The 20,250-nt window shown below is 38.5% G+C and overlaps 1 protein-coding gene across 1 annotated transcript in view; it reads left to right on the forward strand.

The window, feature by feature from the left end:
* Positions 1 to 1,623: 1,623 nt before the first annotated feature.
* The window catches only part of ROS1 (ROS proto-oncogene 1, receptor tyrosine kinase), a 122,405-nt gene continuing 103,778 nt past the window's right edge, over positions 1,624 to 20,250 (forward strand). Inside the window, exons 1-4 of the mRNA XM_057528290.1 lie at positions 1,624 to 1,746; positions 11,483 to 11,527; positions 13,627 to 13,686; positions 16,106 to 16,132. Coding sequence (XP_057384273.1) covers positions 1,624 to 1,746; positions 11,483 to 11,527; positions 13,627 to 13,686; positions 16,106 to 16,132 — 255 coding nt within the window. The remainder of the gene's footprint in view (positions 1,747 to 11,482; positions 11,528 to 13,626; positions 13,687 to 16,105; positions 16,133 to 20,250) is intronic.

Here is a 20,250-nt window from a genome sequence, read left to right on the forward strand (position 1 = left end):
GTCTTTTGCTAATATAATTAATTCTACAACAAATATCTTTGAACATACTCCATTTTTCACAAGTGCAAATCTATGTACCGGTTAGATTCCCCAAGCCAGAATAAGCACAAGTCTTGATATTGTAAGGATACTTCTTTTTCACATGCCACCAAAGAGTTAGATCAAGTGAGAGTAAAGAATGTATTTAGGTTTTCAAGGAAGTACTTAGTGGTCCACTTTGTTAGTGAAGTAAAAGTTACAAATATTATTTGTGCTAATCAGACAAAGGCACTGGTGGCACAGTGAAGAAGATAAATTTTGTTGGGATGAGAAAATCCCTTAGGCAAGGTAGTTTATTCTCTGATTTAAAAATGCTTTTGTAGAAAGATGGCCATATCCTTTGACCAAGAAGCTGGATAGTTGCATATTCTTTAATCTACGTTCTTTAAAATGCAGAAAATGAACAAAGAGCAGGCAGACAGTGGGGAATTTTTTCAAGAGAACAGGTTTTAGGGGTCAGTTCTGGAGTCAGTACCGTTCTTCTTTATGTTGTTCACCGATTTGGTTAGCATTTACTAAAAGATGTTCAGCTCAAAACAAACCCTCATGCGGGTGTTGCTCACAATGAGAACTTCATGACATTAAGAAAAGCTTAAGTTACATTAGTATAATTTATTTAAGAAGACAAGGAAGTTGATTTGGTACTTCAGATTGTCATAAGAAAGAACACCAACACGAAAATATCTAGCCTTAAAGAGTTAACCCTCAGCAATCTAAAAAGTAGCTATCCAGAATGACTCACTTCTGCACATCGCAAATTTCAAATTCTTTGTTTCAGGCTTAAACTTTATCTTGATGCTGGGTTCATTGAGATTTGTACAATATTTCCTTTTCAGGACAGCTACACTGGGACATATCTTAGGTTTCTGTGGTGGCTGGTTTCAGTTCTGTCTCAATAGACCTGATAAGGCTGTGTTTTAGTTAATATGTAGTGAAGTTCTGAAAGCGCTCTAACAAACTTCCTTGTCTTTAGCTAACCCTCAGAGTATTTGTCTATTAATTGCAGCTTTGTTTGCTTTTTCATTTTGAAATATGTATTTGGTTTCGAAGGTTTCTGTTTTCTCTCTCTGCTGCATCATTTGATTTGGGTGCTTCGATTTTTTTGATAATTCATTATTAGAATAGTATTACTGCTTGCTAAAGCATAGATGGTCAAAACCCAATTTCCTGCGTAGCTGAACAAACCTCAAAGAAGTGAAGTGGTGGAGGATCCACCGAGTCTGATCCCGTCTCAGACTGCACGTGTCACATGCTTGCTGAAATGCAATTTGCGTTCTCTACTTTGTTTACTTTCCATGTGAAGCGCTCTCCTAAGACCTAACCTTTACGCAGTGGGTGACTTTCTTTATGGGAGTAAAAGGAAGCTACGTTATGAAATAGCTGTTATGGGAACGATACAAGCTATCTAGGATTCAAAGGTCTAAACACTATTTTAAAAGGCAAAGATATTCCAACACATCAAAACAAACCCAAAAAATCCACCAGCCACTCTTTCAACTGAAGTGATGAAACCCAAAGAATTCAGATAGCTAAATGGAGAAAATGAGAAGAAAGTTCATCTAAGAATCCGCCATTGGTGAAGTGATGAAGAACATTTACTGGCTTGTTCTGAAACTTGTCAATTTTGTGACTCTTGGCTGCATATGGATTTCTGTGGTACAGTGTACAATTTTAAACAGCTGCCTAAAGTCATGTGTAACTAACCTGGTAAGTTTTCCTGGTCTAATATTTGTCTTTGTAGAAATTAGAACATGTAGAATTCAGCTTGTTACAAATGCTTGAATTATTTTATCTTTATGAGAAGTTTTCTCATGAGAAGTTGGTAGCAAGGCAAGAAAGATTCTTTTTCCAAAATGAGTTAGGAACATTAGTCATTACAGAAGGTAGGGTAGAGCTACTTTATTTCTTTAAGTTATCTGTTCATAGATCTTTTATTTTTGCAGGGGGGGGCATGGGTTTCGGGTAAAGAAGGCTTAAATAAAATCAATTTTGCACACCTTAAAAAATATCAGTTAAACTCATTTATTACAAAGTTATTTATATTTGTCTTGAAGCATGAAATAGGTTCGGCCACAGGGCAATGCCTTCTAATTGTAGACAGCAGTACTATTTATATTGTGGATGGATGATTGTATTGGGAGGTGGATGATGAGGGAAGCAGATGTAGGTGCCATAGAGAATATTTAATCTTACTATTAGTTATTATATATGTATATATTATTTTATGTATTATATATTTATATACAACAATTATTATTAAAAGACAGAATTGTTTGTAAATTCCTTTCTATCTGTGCATTTGTAATTCTTCTGGTGAGTTTTGCTGGACATTTATGATTTCCTTCTCATTTCTGGGTGTCATTCCTCCTATATATAGTGTTTCATATCTTTTCAGTTATTTTGACTTAGTTGTGCTTAAAACAGTCACTGAATCAACTTTAAAAACCAAATACATTCTAGCCAGGGAAAGATGCACTCTTCTTATCTAAAGACAAAGGAAATAGCATGATAGCTTACATGTGACAATACTTATAGTCGTACTTTTGAAAATAATAAAAGTACTAAATACAATATTCACTATTATGCTAGGGTATTAGAGATAGAAGTCTGTGGTAGAATAAAAAAGAAACATATTTGTGTTACACTCTTGGTTTAATTTAAACTATAGTTTAAAACACTACTTAGGCTTACTATGGTTAGTAGCACTTTTTAAAAAAAGTTTGTTATTTTATATAAATCTTTGCTGAAGACTTCACTGCTACGAATGTAGAATTGTGTGCTTTAGGTTTTTACAGTTGTAATCTAAATTTAAACATGGAAAAATGGGACTATTAAATGTTTTCTTTATTAAAAAATTAAAAATTTTTCTCTGATTATAACAGTACATATTCATTGTAAAATATTTATAAGATAGAGAAGAGCTAGAGAAGAATAAAAGAAAAAATCCTCTAATTCCACCACTATTAACCTATGATTGTATTTTCTTTCAGTGTTTTTCCTCAAATATGTATATAATTTTTCACACAGTTGTGTACCCAGCTCTTTCACTGAGCACTACATGGTGGGTTTTCCCCTATACCCTGAAGTTTTTATGGAAACAGGATCCTTAATATATTTAGAATATTCCATCATATGAATGTACCACTATAATTTGTTTATTAATTTCCCTACTATCAAAACTGATGTTGGTTGTTTCTATTATTCTATTTATTTTATTTTTTAGCTAAGCTTAGTTTTGTCTTATTTTTGTGTGTGGGCTCCTTGATTTCAGGGTTTGGCAGGAGGAGTAGACAGTCTGTCCTTTGCCGAGTTACCTTCCGCTCACCACCTACAGAGAAAGGCACAGCTGATGTGGCAGTGGCAGAAGACCCAGTCTGCCAATCTGACAGTAATCATGTCCCCCATCTGGGCCTCCCACAAGGGGCTGGGGGGACAAAAGCTCGGTGTAAGAACAGTGAACGGAGCCATGGGTCAGAGGAAAGATATGAAAAGTGCTCGAGTTTATTTCACTGTTTGAATTTTTTTCTGTGCTCTCCTTTTTAGTCTGGATTTTTGCTATGAAGGTCATCTTCGATTTCACTGGGTGGTCCTCTTTTTTTCTTTTTTTCTTTTAAATTAAATTTTTTTTTGCTTTATCATGCTGGGTATACAACATACTTCCTATAACTGCTAATTCATATATTTCAACATTTCTAGAAAATTATTAGTCATCATTTCTCAAAAGGTTGTCTCTACTATATCCTTTTCTTGCCTTCTGAGACTCTAATTGGATGTATATTATATTATTCTCACTGGGTGGTTCTTGATATTGAGGCATCTTTGTCTTTTAAAAAGAAACAAAAGAGTCTTGTACAAAGGAATGTTAGAATTGCTGTCCCCAAATGCACAAATCAGGGTTCTATGCTTGAGTGTGGGTTTTACATTAATGGAGGAATCTGTGTGTATTAGTTGAGTGTATTAATTGACCTGATATTATAAAATTACATATGCCATGTGCTGCAGAGAACAAAAAATAATGTTCTTCAGAACACTAGTATTGTGAGATCCTTTATGAAAAAGAGACAAAAGAGATTCATGGTCAAATAATTTATGGAAATGCTTTTTGCCATACCCTCTTTTTGTAGATCCACAGGACACAACCGCATATTAATGGCTTTGTTTAATCACAATTTTCTGATCTTCTTTGGCAACAAAACTCTTTTTTTGAGTAGCAAATCCCAACAGCTGAGGAACTAGTGTTCAGAAGTGCTCTTTTACAAGTATCAACTCAATTCAAAAAAAGACTATTAGAAACTATAGGATTAGGAAGGTTGTCCTGTTTTAAAAAATGTACTAACATCAATACCTTTCTCATATGTCAATATGTAACTGTATAACAAGATAATGGAACAAAACCATAATCCAAAAATTCCATAAAATATCCAGAAATTAGCACAATTTGTACTGGTACAGGAATAGACAAGCCAGTAAAACAGAATACAGTCCAGAAACAATACCATGTACATAAGGGAGTGGGGAATATGATAAAGATGATACTTCAAACCAAAGTGGGGCCATACATTTAGAATGAAAAATAACTCCTTCCTTCAGCAGGTGAAAGAATAGGTAAACTGCGGCAATCCAGGAAATGGAATATTATTCAAAGCTAAAAACAAACGAGCTATCAAGCCATGAAAGACATGGAGGAACCTTAAATGCATATTACTAAGTGAAAGAAGCCAATCTGAAAAGGCTGCATACTGTATGATTCCAACTGTATGACATTCTGGAAAAGGCAAAACTACGGAGATACTGGAAAGATCAGGGGTTGAGAGGGATGGCGTTGGGCTAAGGGGAGATGAACAGGTAGAACACAGAGGATTGTTAGAGCAGTGAAAATACTCTGTATGGTTTTGATATCATAATGATGGATATATCTCATTATACTTTTGTCCAAACACCAAGAGTGAAGGTAAGGTAAAATGTGGACTTAGGGTGATTATGATTATGCAAATGTACGTTCGTCCTTACTAAAAAATGTACTATTCTGGTGAGTGGTGTTGATAATGGGGGAAGCTATGCATGTGTGGGGAAAGGGAGTTTATGGGAAATCTCTGTACCTTAATAATCTCAATTCTGCTGTAAACCTAAAGCCGCTTTAAAAAAATAAAGTAAAAAGTACAGTACTTCTTTCTTTAAAAAAAAGTTTAAAAAAAGGATTAAAAAAAATCCAACTCCTACATCACTACCAGATTCAAATAAATTCCAGGAGGCATTTAAAAAAAGATATGATTTAAATACAAACAGACAAATAGCAAAACCAAACCAAAACAAGACCTCATCCTATAAAAATATTAGAATAAATTAGGAATGAATATTTCTATAATCTTGGAGTGGGAATGCCTTAAGAAGCCTGCTTCAAAAATCCAGGATCACTAAAAGAAATTATTAATAAATTCAACTGCTTAGAAACTAACTATATGACACTAAACGGAAGACAATAAAAACAAAGCCAAAGAATGGAAAAAAGCTTTACGTATGATAAACACAATTTTACCAACTCATATATACATATATATGTATATATATATGAGTATTTAAATTAAGGTTAGAACATGAAGACTTACTTTAAAAAAGAAGAACTATGAATGGTTAAAAAACATGTGAAAAATGTTCAATCTCATAGCAACCATAGAGTTGCACAGAAAAAATGAATTATTAATTTTCTTCTATCAGATTGGCAGAGATAAAAAATTTTACAGTTGGCCAAGTTTGGATAAGCTGGGACTTTCATGTGCTGTTGGTTAGGATGTAAGTTGATAGATTTCTAGAAAACAGTGGGTTAATAAATGTCAAAATTAAAAGAGAAAATATACTTTTAACACTGAACATCAAGAAATTTATCTGAAGAGATTATTGCATAACTAACAATATGTCTGCAAAAGGCTGTTTATAGCAAATTTGCACATAATATTAGATTTCTAAGTGCCTGGCACTGTACTATAATAATGAATATATGATTTAATTGAATCCTCACAGAACTTTATGTTTATTAATATTATCCTACTTATGTTTCAGATGAGAATACTAAGTTTAAACAGCATAGGTAACTTTCAAAAGATCACATCAGGAGCAAATATCATATGTGGGATTAAAATACAGATCATTCTGCTGTGTTTCATTATTAGGGTAGGAAGTAAAGAATGAAATTAGTTCCGGCTGAGGCGGGCAAGATAGAAAAGCTTGTGCCAAGAAGTAGGTGTTGGGTTGAGGATTTAAGATCCAGGACTGGGATTGTGTCTTTCAAGCAGGTAACTGGAGCAGGTGGAACTAAGTTAAACGACGAGGATCCTAACTCCAACGTGAGGAATTTGGTGCAGATTACAGGCAGCATCCGTGCTTTGGTTAAGAGCACAGGCTCTGGAGGCAGCTAGTGCCCTATTCAAATCCTAACTCTTGGACAATTTACAAAACTTCCCTGGGACTCAGCTGCACAATGGAATTAACAATAGTACCTGTTGAATAGGGTTGTTGGGACTTTCAATAGGACAGTGTAAAACACCAAGAAGAGTGGCTGGAACGTGGGAATCACTCACTAATGTTAGCTGTGATAATGAGGAGGAAGGGGATGGAGAGGGAGTGGAGATCAGGAAAGAGTGTTGACAAATCTGCTTCATCAGAACCCCCTAGACCCAACTCAGGAAACTACCTTGCCCAAGACCATTTATGGGCACGCCATTCAGCCTGTTAAATTTAATTTTGAGAGCTGCCGAAAGAAGGACTTAATCCAGTTACAATGCGACTTTATGGTCATCAAGAAACATCTGTTGTTTTATAGTTTAAAAACTACCCAGCATCCACCCTTTTGCTTTTATGAGCTAACCCTGATATTTTTGAAGGAGTAGGAGAAAATTCAATTGCAAATTCACCATCTTACACGTGGTTGTGTATGGTTGTGTTTCAGTCACACAAAGGGGAATCAAAGGCTTCATTTTGAACAAAATTATGAAAACAAAGAACTGTGAAGCATGTGGTTGCACAATTAACCTAAAAGATACAGTTCTTACTCTCTATGTACTCATTATCTAAAAACAAAAAAATATTAAGCCTTCTTCTCCTTTCCCTACAAATACAAGTGGTTAGGGAATGGAGATTAGAGGAATCTTTATTTACACATCAAATGAGAGAAAAAAAGTCAACATTTGTCCTTTGGTTCCTGTGCCTGATTACTTCTCAAGTATACCCCCATGATGCTAGGTCACCGGATGATGTTTCCAAGAGACATGACTTCTGGACCATTCCTGAGTAGTAGGCCATGTTGAATTCATGGATTTATTCCTTCAGCTTATACTTATTGAACACTCATTATCCCTCTGGCACCGTTCTAGATGCTGGAGAGAGTGGAGAGCAAAATGGATGGTGCTTACGCGGAAGGGAGAGAGAGGGCTCCACAAACTCAGTAATGGCCGCCTTTTCTCTTCCCTTTGAAAAGCACAGACTATTTGGAAGGCCACAACAGACGCTTAAGCCACCTCCCAAGCCCCTTTAGATTTTCGATTGTCTCTTGCTTGTGGTACGTGTCTTGTAGAACGTATCTTGCTGGTAGTGCTGGGTCAGCCCAGGACAGATGGCGTGCTCCTTGCTGAATTAATCACCTCTCCAATTCAATGGTTCGAATTCAGCAACTTTTAAGGGGAGGTTCTGGTCAGTACCAATTAGAGTTACTAAAAATATTCACTTACTTTTCCTCTGCCTATAATTCTAAGTCAATGAGTGAGGCAGGTTGACAATTAGATCATATCCATGTAAGGCTATTCGGGTGCATATCTGATTATCAGAGACTCAGCATTGCCATCCTTTTTAAGTCCTTCTGCGCATGAAGGACTCCACTCAAAAATGACCAGGGAGAGGATGGACAATTTATAGACTTTTCCCACCTTAGTTTCCATTTCTTTTATTTTCCTCCAGGACAAAAAAGTTCTTAAAATTTGTGAAAATGTGAGAAATAAACAGAGTAATCTGTTGTTTTACTATATGCAAAATTCTGAATTTGTATTTTTCCCCTGTTCTTAGTAAGACTGCTTTTAAAAAAGAAAAATGCCATGTGCCATCAGGCAGGGCTACAAGGCCTGATCCCCATTTTGACACATGGCAGCTGCTGCACTTGCTTGCACACATGTGTACATACACACTGCCTCTGTGTAAAGCCTAGAATGTGTCTGCAAATTGGGCTTTTAAAAATTAACATCAATCTCGTATCTATCTATGAGAGAAATGAGACTTTAGTTTTGGTTTGTTTTAAGAAAAAAAAAAAAAACACCCTGACTTCAATGAACTATTGGCAAAAAAAGATGATGCCATGACTGTGTGAATGAAGAGAGGATGGTCTTCAACTGAAATGCTGTTAAACATGCACCACACTTGACCTATTGGGCATTTGTGAACAATCTAGAAATTTCTGGGTTGTGACTGTACATTTAACTTGGTGATTCATGAGAAAGCCAGAGGGGAATCTAGTAACTCTTGATGACAATGGGTGGTTTTCTGTTTCATTTTACAGTAGCAGGCTCTAGTAGTCACCTACAAGTCGTTTCATTTGTGAGATCCAAGAGTAGAGCAGGAAGATTGATACGGATACTCAAAAGCTTAATACCAAACAATACTTATGGTCCTTATGTTTATGGGAAGCTCAAAAGGATGGAAAGAAAATCTTTAAAATTTTTTGAGAAGATTAGCATCCAGGTTATAGGGGTATGAGTAGAGAAGTCTTTTAAAGAGCAGCTCAGGGCTTCCCTGGTGGTGCAGTGGTTGAGAGTCTGCCTGCCAATGCAGGGGACACGGGTTCGAGCCCTGGTCTGGGAAGATCCCACATGCCGCGGAGCAACTGGGCCCGTGAGCCACAATTACTGAGCCTGTGCGTCTGGAGCCTGTGCTCCGCAACAAGAGAGGCCGCGATGGCGAGAGGCCCGCGCACCGCGATGAAGAGTGGCCCCCGCTCGCCGCAACTAAAGAAAGCCCTCGCACAGAAACGAAGACCCAACACAGCCAAAAATAAATAAATAAATTAAATTAAAAAAAAAAAAAAAAAAAGAGCAGCTCAGTTTTAGACTCTGTGCTTTAAGTTTTCATGGCAGACTGATTGAAAATGTAGCACTGCTCTTTATTTAACTATGGATATTCGGCATTTTAAAGGACCTGGTGACAGAAGATTATTTTTTTTGTAAATATTGCCGCATTATATGTGAACACTTTGCTAAGTGGCTTATCATGAAATTTGCTGAATCTCTGAAAAAGCAACAGTTCAAAATGAGGTTTCGAGAATAATTCTGACCAGGATGTCTTTTGTTGGTGTGGCTGCTTTGATTAAAACCTTCTGTGAGGCATGGCCCTTCCGTGATAGGCCCAGATGCAAATTAAGGTGACGACTGTATGTTGACCTACTAAACAAAAAGCACAACAGCTCCGTAACCATGAACAGATGTGGTTACTTCCCTGCTTAGTGAAAATTGCACACCCAACCCCCTAATGCCCCACCCCCGCACCAAAGGGAAAAAAAAACCTGTTTCAGCAGTGGCTTCTTTTAGGCATATGTAAATCCCTTCATGGAAAGTTACGAAACCCCGTTAATCCCACCTGTGAATGATTGTAGTATTTAACCCAGAGGTTAGTTCCTATAATGCTTATTTCACGAAAAGCCCCCCACCCCCATTTTTAGTGGTTAGTTTGTATAAAGCAAGCTCCAGACTGTAAGCCTGAAAAACCACAGTTTTCCCAAACAGGCAGGATTTCCAGCGAAATAGTGTGAAGGCGACAGGGTTAACAGTCTTAAAGTCATTATTCAGACAAACTGAAAGTCTCTAAGTATGATGGTATAGGCCACCATAACCTTGGAGTCCTTTGAATGAGTTTTTGCACATGACACATATAATTGTATACGTGATTAGCATGGTCATCAATCTGTTTCGGGTATGCATATCCTATATTTATGTTTTAAAGCCCCCAGTACCACCTTTGTCTCTGCATGAGACAATTTAAGTGAGTTGCTGGTATCAGGACACTGTGGCATTCTCTGGGTCATGTGGTTGGCAATTTACTCAAGAAAATTTGAACACAATGTTTTTTTCATTACCCTTATTTTTTTTGAAACCGTAGTTTTATACAAAACTATTTCATCTGTCTTCTGGTGGTACAGTATTTACAACAGAATGGTTATATGTTAAATGGTTGACTTTTCAACCAACTCAAACACCTGGTTAGCATAAATCTTTTAATAGTAATGCCATTCCATTAACTCCTTCGTTACCAGAACTTCTGAAAATCCCTTTGCTAAAGAGTTGGAGTGTGACTGGCTATATAAACCCCAAATACTGCATAGCCATGAGAATTAAGACATACTGTTCATATTAGTACATGAGACTATATAAGGAACAAAATCAAGTTGTTTCTGGGCTTTAGGTTATTAATCTCATGATCAAATAGTCTGTTTAGCTTATGACTTCATTTTCCCATTTCTGAATTTCATATCCAAGCTCACTAGTGATTTCTATATTGGAAGCAATTTCTTGGATGGAGGAAAATAGTTTTTCCCATTATCAAAAAAGAAAAATCCAAAATAATAAATACAGAAACACAAGGAAGAGATACACCTTGAAAAATCTTGCCTAGGGAAATACCTACATTTTTACCTTGTGTGTAATGAATGAAAATGTATACAGACTTAGGTTGGAATATGAATGTATTTTTTGTATAGTCTGTTATATAATGTTAATTAAACGCAGTCAATGGTTGTTTCAGTCTCTTAAAAAAATAAGAAAGAAAAATGCAAACATAATTCATCTCTAATCCAGCAGTCCTTGATTAATTGACTAATTCACAGGCTTATTTAATACTATGTAGAACCTCTCCATTGTTCTTAACTACTCCTTTTGGCTACACCCCGACTCCCACCTTTATCACTTTTGCAGAGTCCTTAAGCATTACATCTTAGACAGGCATACTTCGTTTTACTGCACTCTGCATATATTGCAGTTTTTTGCAAATTGAAGATGTGTGGCAACCTTGTGTTGTCTGATGATGGGTAGCATTTTTTAGGAATAAAGTATTTTAAATTAAGGTATGCACATTATTTTTTTTAAACATAGCACTATTGCACACTTAATAGACTACTGTAGTGCAAACATAACTTTTATATGCACTGGGAAACCAAAAAATTTGTGTGATTCCATTTGTTTCAGTGGTCTGGAACTGAACTTGCGATATCTCCAAGGTATGCCTGTTAATTTGCACTGACAATTTGTCTAGTTTCATGACTGATTTAACAACTTTAAAACAGTTGGCTCCTTACTTTACAGTTAGAAAACACTGAGGAGGCAACACTACTCCAGGAAGCTTTAAAAAAAAGGTGTGGTAGTTATACTGAACACAAGATTGATAGGGGTGTTCACTCCTTCCTTCTTCATTTCAGGGCAGACAGCTTGATGTGAGCACACCATACAATCTGAGTGAACCGGTGAGTAATCGCTTCCACCGCCTGGGACTTTATAGTGTTTGCATTGATAAAAAAGGGACAATGGTCAGGTTTGATTACCATAGAATAATTCCTAAGTAAAAGCTCATTTATTTGTGCCTGATGGAGGAAGCTGGATGGAAAACAGCGAGAAGTCTGAATCACAGAGTATTCAAACATGAGTTCAGGAACAGTGTGTTGAAGTGGAAAGAGCACAGGACTAAGCCATGACCATGATTTTGATTCTACATTGCTGTGTGGCTTTGGGCAAATTCCTTAAAATTTCTGAGATGTAGTTAAAACTACTAAAGTATGTGTATTCTGAGAGGGTTGGATTAGATAGCCTCCGCTGGTGCTCCTAATAATTACATTTATGGTTTTATTACTATTCTGCACCTGTATCCATTTACTCAACAAGTGTTTAGGGGCTCCAAGTGTAAGTCTAAACCAGACATAGTGCTGGGTAGTAGAGACTTAAGAATGAGTAAAATAGGGTCTCTGTTTTAAAGGACTCTCAACCTTGTAGGAGAGACAGACACATGCATAAAACCACGGCCAGACAGCAATGCGAGAGTCAGATCAGCAATGTGTGGGAGGAGCAAAGAGAATACACAAGAGGAAAAGCACTTGCTTGCCTGCATGGCCTGCATGGCTAAAACTAGAAAGATGGACTAGAGCAGAAAGGTACACCGGTCAGAGGGAGCCCTTTGTGCCAAGACACAGAGGTTTCAGAGAGCTTGACTGGTGCAGAAGAGGAGGATTTCAGCTTGCTTGGAGGACAGGGCGTGTGTGCAGAGATGGCAGGTAGAAGAGGTTGGCAAGCTAGGCAGGCCCACGTGGTGGAGACCTGTGAGTACCATGTTGGTAATTTGGTTTCAGTGACACACAAAGTTTTAGGTAAGAGAAGGGTACGATTAGGTTTTGTTTTAAAAAGATCACTCCAAGTGTGGAAACAAGAGAGGTTCCTCATGAGGCTGTTGGCAAGCGGTGGCAGGCACAGGAAAGCAAGGGCAGTGAGTGAGCGAGGAACCCAGAGAGAGTCCAGGTAACGAAGGAGTGAGTCAATAGGACTTGATGATGGATTGTCCATGGGGCAAGGGGATGGCAGAAAGAGAAGCCACCCTGGTTCCTGGCTCGGGCAGCTCAGAAGATTGAAGCATATTAATGGGAAACACAGGAGAGAGAGCAAATTAGAGGGTAGAAAGTGAGGAATCTGATGTTTCATTTGCTGAATTTGAGGTACTTGTAGGGACTTAAATGGAGATATCTAATGAGCAATTGGAAATCTGTGTCTGGAGCTCTGGAAGGAGTCTCAGCTGAGGTTCACATTTGGAGGTTATTGACACCTCGGAAGGTTGAAGCTGAGGTGGGGGATGAGTTCACTTGGAGAACTTGAAGAGTGAGAAGAGAAAAAGTTGAGGATAGGACACAAACACAGAAGGAGTAAGGAGAGGAAAAAAGAGATGGCAAAGCAGAAGGAAATGAGAAAAAGGTGGGCTCTAGGTGTCATCATGGCCTGTGGACGGAAAGGTCAACACAATCGCAGGCACAGACAAACCAGGTAAGGGAAGGAGGAGCTGGCTGAATCTGTTCAGTAGGAGGCCAGGGCAGCTCTGCAAGCAGGTTTTCAGCGCAGCTAAGGGGTGAAAGCCAGCTAGTGGGCAGCTGACTTCCCAAACTGTCCACCTACTTAGGTTTTGATGGGCTGCCTTCTGTTTCAGTCCCCAGCTTTGTTTTTTGCTTTTTGTGTGAGGACACCCCATTGACCTATATAATATGTTTGATGCCACGCTGTCCTGGACTTAACCTGCTGCCAAGCACCCAATGGACAGTGCGTTCCCTGAAGGTCAGGTGCTCTCTGGGATCTAGGTCTGCTCACCCCAGGCTGGACTACACTCAGCAGCCCTGAGCCACACCAAGCCCTGCCTGCCTGTAAATATGACAGCTCTGCTTAGAATTCCAAAGGTCCTGATCCTTGTGAGGCCACAGATTCCTTGGTAGATTTCTATTTCAGAAAAACTTCATGTCACTATTTGCACTTTCGGGTGACAAGAAAAAATCATCCTTCTTCAGTCATCATTGTCTCTTATTGTCTCTTGTAGTGCATCCAAGGATGTCATTTTTGGAACTCTGCAGATCAGGAAAACTGTACTTTAAAGTGTGTAAGTATTAATTATGTTTCTGTTTTGATACTAATGTTTCCCTTAAGAGAAACGTTCTCCAAGAGGATTCCCATTTCAGCTTCCATTGGCTTTCGATTAGTTTGTTTGACTCTAAAGCAAAAGTATGAGTAATACATAGTAATAGAAAAAATGAGATCAACATTATTAATGCAACTGGAGATGGAGGGAAGTTAATGCAAACCATGGAACCCAGAGATGACCAGTTGCTCCAAATTATAAAGACCTTTTAGTAGAATGTTAGGTATTTGTTAAATTTCCTAGCTCTGCACTTCTCAAATTTTAATATGCAAATATCACGGATTTTGCTAAAATGCAGATTCTGATTCAGTAGGTTTTGGGCAGTACCTGAAATTTTGCACTTGTAACAAGCTCCTAGGTAATGCAATGCTTGTTGTCTCCAGACCACACTTTGGATAACAGGGTCCTAGGTCATGTTCAGTTTCTCTTCAGGGAACATGGTAGCAATCTAATCCAGAGGGCACGAACACCTGGGTCTACTCCACTTTGTATATAGGAAATACATCTTCAATACTTTATTTTTCATTTTTCATTTATCCTGGCTTTGCCAATTAGTGTGTGACTTTGTTAAGGTACTTCACCCTTGGTACTTTGCTTTCCTTATCGATAAATGAGGATAATAATCGAATCTCCCTGCTAGGGATAGTGCCTGTTACACTATAATTACTCCAATCTCATGGCTAAGAGTTTTGTAATTTAAAAATGGGTCGCAAACTTCCCTGGTGGCGCAGTGGTTAAGAATCCGCCTGCCAATGCAGGGGACACGGGTTCGAGCCCTGGTCCGGGAAGATTCCACGTGCCGCGGAGCAACTAAGCCGGTGCGCCAAAACTACTGAGCCTGCGCGCTAGAGCCCGCAAGCCACAACTACTGAGCCCACGTGCCACAACTACTGAAGCCTGTGTGCCTAGAGCCTGTGATGCGCAAGAAGAGAAGCCACTGCAATAAGCCCGCACACCACAACAAAGAGCAGCCCTCGCTCGCCGCAACTAGAGAAAAGCCCACGCACAGCAACGAAGACCCAATGCAGTCAAAAATAAATAAATAAATAAATTTATTAAAACAAAGAAAAAATGGGTCTCTTTGTTCAGGTTGTTCAAGTCAGAGATTAAATCAGTTAGGATCATGATAACTTTAGGTAATATCATTTTCTATTAATGACTCAAATTATAGCATTGAGATTTAAATCCGTCATTAACATCTCCTTATGTACAGTCCTCATAGCTTTTCTTATATAGTGTGTCTTCACAGATCTCCGCTATGGGAGTCACTTAACGCCCACTCTCATGCTTGTGACTGTGTGCTTCATAGAATGGAATTTACCAAAAGATGGAGCAGGTGCTGTCTGCACTTGGGAATTATTACACACTCTAAAAACACTTTTCCTTCTCCTTGGTAGCACTCTGTCCAGATGTCAATTTAAATCATTATTTGTCTAGTTACGTGTTTAGTATCTTTTGCCGACATGTAAGCCCATCAAGGCAGGATCCTCTCTGTCTTGTTCACACTGTGTCTCTTGCACTGAACACAGTGAGGGCTTGTAGCAGGTGCTCAGATCTCACTTGCCGAATGAGTGAATGGGAAGTACCATTTGTTGCCAGTAACAGTCCAGGAAGCAGAGTGGATGCTGGAGTGGCCAGTCTGGGCAGAGGAACCTGCCGGCCTTTCCTAGCCAGAGCTGTTGGTGGTTTTCATTTCAGGTTCTGTCTCCCCAGGCACCTGCCAGCACCCCTTCATTCTCTAACCTGGTCCATGACAGATTACCTCTTAACGGACTGGGATTTTTTAGTAGACATCATGCATCCCTGTTTCTCCAATGATGCAAACAGCATAATTTTTATAGCTCTTTGTACAGCAGCCTTCCTGGATGGAAGGCCCATCTATGGGCTCCCTTGCTTCTGATTTTTTTTTTTTTAAAACAATGGTTTCATGAGCAGTGATGGGGGGCCTCTGTGTTTTGTTTTGTTTTGTTTTTTTAAATTTATTTATTTTTATTTATTTATGGCTGTGTTGGGTCTTCGTTTCTGTGCGAGGGCTTTCTCTAGTTGTGGCAAGCGGGGGCCTCTCACTATCGCGGCCTCTCTTGTTGCGGAGCACAGGCTCCAGACGCGCAGGCTCAGTAATTGTGGCTCACGGGCCCAGTTGCTCCGCGGCATGTGGGATCTTCCCAGACCAGGGCTCGAACCCGTGTCCCCTGCATTGGCAGGCAGATTCTCAACCACTGCGCCACCAGGGAAGCCCCTGATATTTTTTTTTATTGATTATTTTGTCAGTGGTGGAGCAAGAAATTAATTTGGAAGAAATGCCTAGCTAAGTGTCATTAAAATTATTTACAACTTTAGAGATTTTCAGTAATTTTACTTTCCTTTTCTTTCTATGCAGAATGATACCTATGCTGCTGTTTGTGAGGTGAGTGTCAGTCACTTACAAAAAACATGTCATTAAACCCCATGTCTTTCTCTCTTGTCCTTAAAAAGCTGTTAAAATAAGAATGAAGAAAACTGAGTCCTTCTTAATGCACAGAAATGTTCTTCCTGGGAGTGCTCTACTCTGGCTATAAAAATGACTGTATAATTCCATTTTGACATAAGTATTTGCTGTGCTTTATATATCTATGTGCATACATAAAATGCATAGATGTGTGTATGCACACACACACATTCACATATATACATGTGTATTACTCTAATCTGGTTTGAAAGGTTCTGATTCCTGAAGCCTGGGTGGGAGAGGGTGGCAGGAAGAGAGGAAAAGGCACATGGAGGACTACCCTCATCTCTGCTGATTTCATTTCTTCCCCATAAAGCCTATGCGCTATCATTAATACAATGCATTAGAAGAGATCCCTTTACACAGGGAGGTCAGCTCAGTGCTTTGTGACAACCTAGAGGGGTGGGATAGGGAGGGTGGGAGGGAGACGCAAGAGGGAGGAGATATGGGGATATATGTATATGTATAGCTGATTCACTTTGTTATAAAGCAGAAACTAACACACCATTGTAAAGCAATTATACTCCAATAAAGATGTTAAAAAAAAAAAGAAGAGATCCCTTTAGTTACAATTTTCTTCCTTATTCAGCGAACTCTTTCAACAACAATTTGAAACACAGCTTTTTAAAATTTTAATTTTAATTAATTTACTTCCTGCTATGACAATAAGGTACCTTGTGCAGACTCTGGTGCCCAGGTCTCTTCTTATCAACGCCTCCCCGCCATCCCTGCCCCCAGTCTCCCTCCCCATAGGAGCTCCCTCTCCTGCGCTTGACTTTCTTCTTCCTTCAGAAAGACCTTGGGATTTTGATCTTTCCCTACTCAATCTTCTTCAACTAAACTTCCCTGTCCTGGATTCCATACCCTTTAGAATTCATTTTAGTTTATTTGACAATAAGTATTTATGATGAAACTGCATTATTTCTCACTTTAACATCTATGCTGTATTCTATTTAAAATATCCTTGAAACCAGAGAACAGAACTATCCTATCTTGCCTGAGGACGAAACAGAGATTGTCATTCATTAGTAAAATAGAAAAATTTCCTTTGAGTGGAAAATAAAGTAAAAACAAAAAAATAAATTGGAATGTTTTCTCAATAGTCTGTGGCAACCCTGTACCTGAGTGATTTTTCCTTGGGAGTGGATGGTGATTGAGTTGGCTAAGAAAAGATAAAACAGAGAAGAAAATTTGCCCCGTATGTAAATAGATAATTAAGTTCTTTCCTGATAGAGATTAAAAAAAAAAAAAGACTGCCTGAGAACTCTCTTATGTGACCAAAATAAAGGCAGCCAAAAAAACAGTCCCTGGAGGATTGTGTTTAGAAGCCAGAGAGAGTTAAAGTGTCTCAAGCGTTGAAGCAGCCCAGGACTGGGTTTCTAATGTGGTAGTTCCCTGTTCATCAGTACGCTGCCCAGTTGTCTGTGCTTATGAAATGTACATCTTTTCTCTCTATTGTAACATATAATTATTCTATTCTTTTCTATCATATTTTGCTATTTTATACATTAAATAATGTAGAACTGAACAGTAATACATGCTCAATAGAGGTGGAGGTAGAGATAAACAAAGAGATAATTAATTAATTAATTAATTAATTAATTAATTAATTTGGTTGCATCGGGTCTTAGTTGCCACATGTGGGATCTAGTTCCTTTGACCAGGGATCGAACGCGGTCCCCCTGCAATGGGAGCACATAGTCTTAGCCACTGGACCACCAGGGAATCCCGAGAGAGAGATTTTAAACTCAGCTGCTCACACTTTTAGGAAATCAAACTCCTCTACCATCAATGTTTCAACCTAGGAAGCTTGGAATCTGCCCACATGTTCCTTGGAGGGAATAGTTTTACAAGTGGTAGCTTAGCAAAATATAACTTGGAAAATGATGTTAGCAAGTAAGGTGGTTTATCCCTGAAGAACACAAATTAGATTATCCTAATCTAAAAGGTTCTAAAAACCTTTTTATGGCTTCTCACTGCCAGTTGAGAAAAAATACAGACTGCCAGTGTTTGCTGGCGCCCCTGCCTCATCTTGCCCCCTCTTCCTTGTTCTCTGTACTGGCCACACTGGCCTTTCCCTCTTCTCTGAGTATACGTGGCACATTCCTGCCTCAAGGTGTTTGCCCTCGCCCAGATTTTTGCAAGGCCAGCTCCTTCTAATCCCTCAGGTCTTGCCTTGAGGGCCACCTCTGCACAGTTCTTCCTGACTGCCCTCACTACAGTTAGTCCCCTTCCTGTCTGGTCATGCCGTCTGCCTTTGACTTGTTTTATTTTCCTCATGGTGCTTTTCATATCTGAGCATATTTTATTTTTTAAGTTTGTTACTCCATTATTGTCTCTTCCCTTCTAAGAGAATGTGAATTCCATGAAGTCAGGGAACTTGCCTGTCTTATTCATTGCCATGTCCTTAAAACCTAAAACAGTGCTTGGCATATAAAAGGTATCAATAAATATTTTTTGATGAGTGAATGAATGATTTTTTAGGAGATGAAGCCACAATTGGTGTGGAGATTCTGCAGTAGAGGTATCCCAGGAGGATGGTGGGGCATGTCCTCCTTGCGCTACAGGAATAAGGAAAGGCACCGACAGCAGGTGTGCCAGTCTGGGAAACACAAGCATGGAGCCAGAGGGATGATGATTAAAATGGTCTTACTGCTATGAGAACAGAGACAGCAAACTGGTGCAGCCCCTGGGAAGTATGAACTTGGCTTCTGCAGTGGGAATGGCAGCTCAGTAGCCTGGAATATGCTGTATAAATGCCCCATCCAGGGGCTGTGAGCTCAGATTCTGTGACTTTCTTAAATCCGAATTCCTTTAGATTCTCTCCAGGCAACTTGAGCTTGAGAAACAGTGGATAATTTCATTTGAAGTCTAATGTTAGATTAGAGAGAGAGAGAGAGGAAGGCACAGAGAGAGAGAGAGAGAGAGAGAGAGAGAGAAGGAAATCCTAATCAATAGCTTTGCCTCCACTTGAGAAAACATTTAAACTCCTTGGAGTATAAACTTCTAGTTATAAGATTAACAGGTTCTGGGGATCTAATGTACAGCATGGTGATTACAGCTAATAACACTGTATTATGTACTTGAATGCTGCTAAAGAGCTGATCTTAAATGTTCTCATCACAAAAAAGAAATGGTAATTATATGATGGGATGAAGGTGTTAGCTAATGCTTTGGTGGTAATCATTTATCTCAATAAAGCTGGAAAAAAATACAAGCTTCACCAAAGTAAACAAAATGAAACATTTAAACTCTTAGATAGGTCAGGACTAGCTACATTTCCAAATAAACATTATTCCATCTCCTTTCTTCTCCCTCAGTTTTCTTTCTTGAAAAGAAAATCCTATGTTAATGATAATTTTGCTCCCACTTGGTATATTTATTCTCTGCAGTTAATGAATGTGTTGAATGTATTTTACTGAAACCTGCAAAGAAGATGTGAAAAGTATACTAAACCCTTAAGTTAAATAATCCTGAGCCCAAACTGAAGTATTTAAATTAATCCTTAACTAAGCAAACCTAGGCTTATCAGGCTCCACTTCCTTTGAGTGCACAGATCAAACATGGGACAGCTAAGTATTTGCAAATTACAGCCCTTCTCTACCTGGATGTTCAGGGTAAATGCATTGTGTCATGGTTTCCACTATTATCATGAGAAACAATAGCATGTTGTCCTAGGTATTGTAAACTGAATGAGAGCAGGAAGATTGATCATGATTGTGTTGTAGTTTTACGATGTGTACTTTTTCTCCAAGTTTCCCTCCCCATTAACTATTGTTAATGCACCTGTTAAAAGTTGCAGGAAATTTATCTCTCAGTCTTCAAAATGTTTTCTATATTTTCTGTTAATGAGATAAACATGTTAATCATCATTAGGTTTTTGTAGACCTTAAAATTTAACGTTGGCATTAAGACAACCATTGAAATGTTTAATTACTATAAAGTTTATAGTCCATTTTTAATTTTTCAAGGAAGACATGGATATACAAAATAAATAGGCATAATTTTAGGCTAGAGCTTTAGGTTATTAACTCACT

This window comes from Balaenoptera acutorostrata, chromosome 14 (assembly GCF_949987535.1).
Source record: "Balaenoptera acutorostrata chromosome 14, mBalAcu1.1, whole genome shotgun sequence".
In the NCBI taxonomy this organism is placed as follows: Eukaryota; Metazoa; Chordata; class Mammalia; order Artiodactyla; family Balaenopteridae; genus Balaenoptera; species Balaenoptera acutorostrata.